The 2,462-nt window shown below is 33.8% G+C and overlaps 1 protein-coding gene across 1 annotated transcript; it reads left to right on the top strand.

Annotated features, from left to right (window-relative positions):
* Positions 1 to 548: 548 nt before the first annotated feature.
* Positions 549 to 2,462, top strand: LOC110915104 (homocysteine S-methyltransferase 1). Its single transcript, XM_022159738.2, has 6 exons — positions 549 to 928; positions 1,026 to 1,082; positions 1,257 to 1,462; positions 1,562 to 1,691; positions 1,772 to 2,047; positions 2,139 to 2,462. The coding sequence occupies exons 1-6, from the start codon at positions 737 to 739 to the stop codon at positions 2,292 to 2,294; spliced, it is 1,017 nt and encodes a 338-aa protein (XP_022015430.1). The 5' UTR covers positions 549 to 736; the 3' UTR covers positions 2,295 to 2,462.

Here is a 2,462-nt window from a genome sequence, read left to right as displayed (position 1 = left end):
TGTTTTAAGTATTAATTATTAAGTGTTAGTGTTAAATGTTAGTATTTTAAGTCTTAATCAATTCATATTTGCTATAATTGTTAGTGTTTGCAAGTTACAAAATGTTAATTTGTTAGTGGTAGTAGAGTATACTGAATTGTTAGTGTTAAATTGCTATATATATAAATCTAGCATGATATTAAAATTACCGATATCCCACCGCGACAACTGATATCTCAAATATAAATCCTTGACCGACATCCGATATTTTACCGCATTAATTACTTACACAAAGACAAATCCTTTAAACACCTGGGATTGGAAGAGGATGAATATGGGTTCAAGTCCACGACAAGAATTAAAAGAAATTCTCAACTAAAAAATAACATGTTTAATCTTTATAAAAAAAGGTAAAATAAATATTCAGTCTTTAACAAATACCTTTGTTTGTTTGAATGTTTTAAGCCGGCTCGTAGTCGTAACTTAGAAAAAAAAAAACCGGAAATGTAAGTATAGAATATAAAAACAGGGCAAAGTGGAAGTCAAGTAAGAATCTACCTAAAATACGCGTCTTCATACAGCCGGTGCGGCGGTGCCACCTCCGCTATCAACGCCTTTAAATACACCTTATTCCTTTAAGGAATGACACCCTGTTTCTTGCTTCTATAACACACCACATTCCTATTCCTATTCCTAAATCCTATATATAATCAACCAGTTACACTATTTCAACTCGAACTCATAAACTTTCACAACAATGGGTGTCTTGTTTGAGCCTACAAACAATGACAACAACCCCCGTTTGTTGGAAGATTTCATAGAAAAAGCCGGTGGCTGTGCTGTCATTGACGGCGGCTTTGCCACACAGCTTGAGCTCCACGGCGCGTCCATTAAGGACCCGCTGTGGAGCGCGCTTTGCTTGATTAATAACCCACACCTTATCTCTAAGGTAAAGTACATTTGTGCGTTACATTTATTTATTTATTTATTTATTTATTCATTTGTGTAATTGATATTAATTTGAATGTATGGATTTGAAAATGTAGGTTCATTTGGAGTATTTGGAAGCTGGTGCTGATATAATTGTCACTTCTTCTTATCAGGTGTGTGTGCATTTTCATAACAATTTAATTTCTGAATATTTGGTTAGTTTGGTTAAAAATTTTATGTATTAAAATGAAATCAAATTTGTAATATAATATATTAGTTACGATTTATTGTAATTATCTCCGGTGTATATTACATACAATATATTAATTATTTTATGTCAATTCCAGGCTACTCTTCCTGGTTTCATATCCAGAGGATTGTCCCTTGAACAAGCGGAAAAACTACTAGAAAAGAGCGTGAAACTAGCGACGGACGCTCGTGATGTTTTCTGGGAAAGCGTGAACAAAATCGATGATCATACGTACAATCGGGCTCTTGTTGCAGCCTCTATCGGAAGCTATGGTGCATATCTTGCTGATGGCTCAGAATACAGGTAAACAAGATAATAACCAAAGTCTCATACTCATTTATATTTTTAAAAATATTTTTAAAAATATTTTAAAAAATATTTCTAACATGTTTTTTGTTTCAGTGGGAATTATGGAGAAAATGTGGATATGAACAAACTCAAAGACTTTCATAGACGAAGACTGCAAGTTCTTGTTGCGGCCGGTCCTGATCTGCTTGCTTTCGAAACCATTCCAAATAAGCTTGAGACACAAGTAATCATTTGTCTCATTTCCCTTACAATTTCTTGAAATATTTGTGAAAATTCATGATCCTAAAGTCGATAATCTAACAGGCTATAGTGGAATTACTCGAAGAAGAAAACGTTCAAATCCCATCGTGGATTTGTTACAGTTCGGTAGACGGTGTAAATGCTCCTTCAGGAGAGAGCTTTGCGGATTGCCTTGAAGTTATTAACACCAGCCGCAGAATCGCAGCTGTTGGGATAAACTGTGCACCGCCACAGTTTGTTCATAGCCTTGTTCAGAAATTCAAAGGGTTAACCGAAAAAGTGATTGTTGTTTATCCGAATAGCGGTGAAATTTGGGATGGTATTGCGAAAAAATGGATGGTGAGTTATTTTTATTAAATTTGAGAAGTTTGAAGCTATTTATGTTTGTTTTGTTTTTGTCTTTTTGATGATGTTTTGTTGTCTTATGTAGCCATCCAAGTGTTTTAATGATGACAAGTTTAAGGTGTTAGCGACAAGATGGCGCGATTCAGGAGCTAAACTTATCGGTGGGTGTTGTCGGACTACGCCTTCAACCGTCCGAGGCCTTTCAAAGGTTTTGAAGAAGACTTCTTTGGCTACTAATTGAACACAAGATATGGTTTAGGATAATATTTATATAATTTATAAATATAATCATGTAGCCATTAAAGAAATGGGCCTATTTATATATTTATTTATTTATTTTATTTTATTTAACTTTTAGTTTTTTTTTTATTACAATTAATGAAAAGATTATTAATGTTCTGGGCTAAAA

This window comes from Helianthus annuus, chromosome 16, assembly GCF_002127325.2.
Source record: "Helianthus annuus cultivar XRQ/B chromosome 16, HanXRQr2.0-SUNRISE, whole genome shotgun sequence".
NCBI lineage: Eukaryota > Viridiplantae > Streptophyta > Magnoliopsida > Asterales > Asteraceae > Helianthus > Helianthus annuus.
Note: the sequence above shows the minus strand (reverse complement) of the source record. Positions and strands in the feature narration are given on the sequence as shown.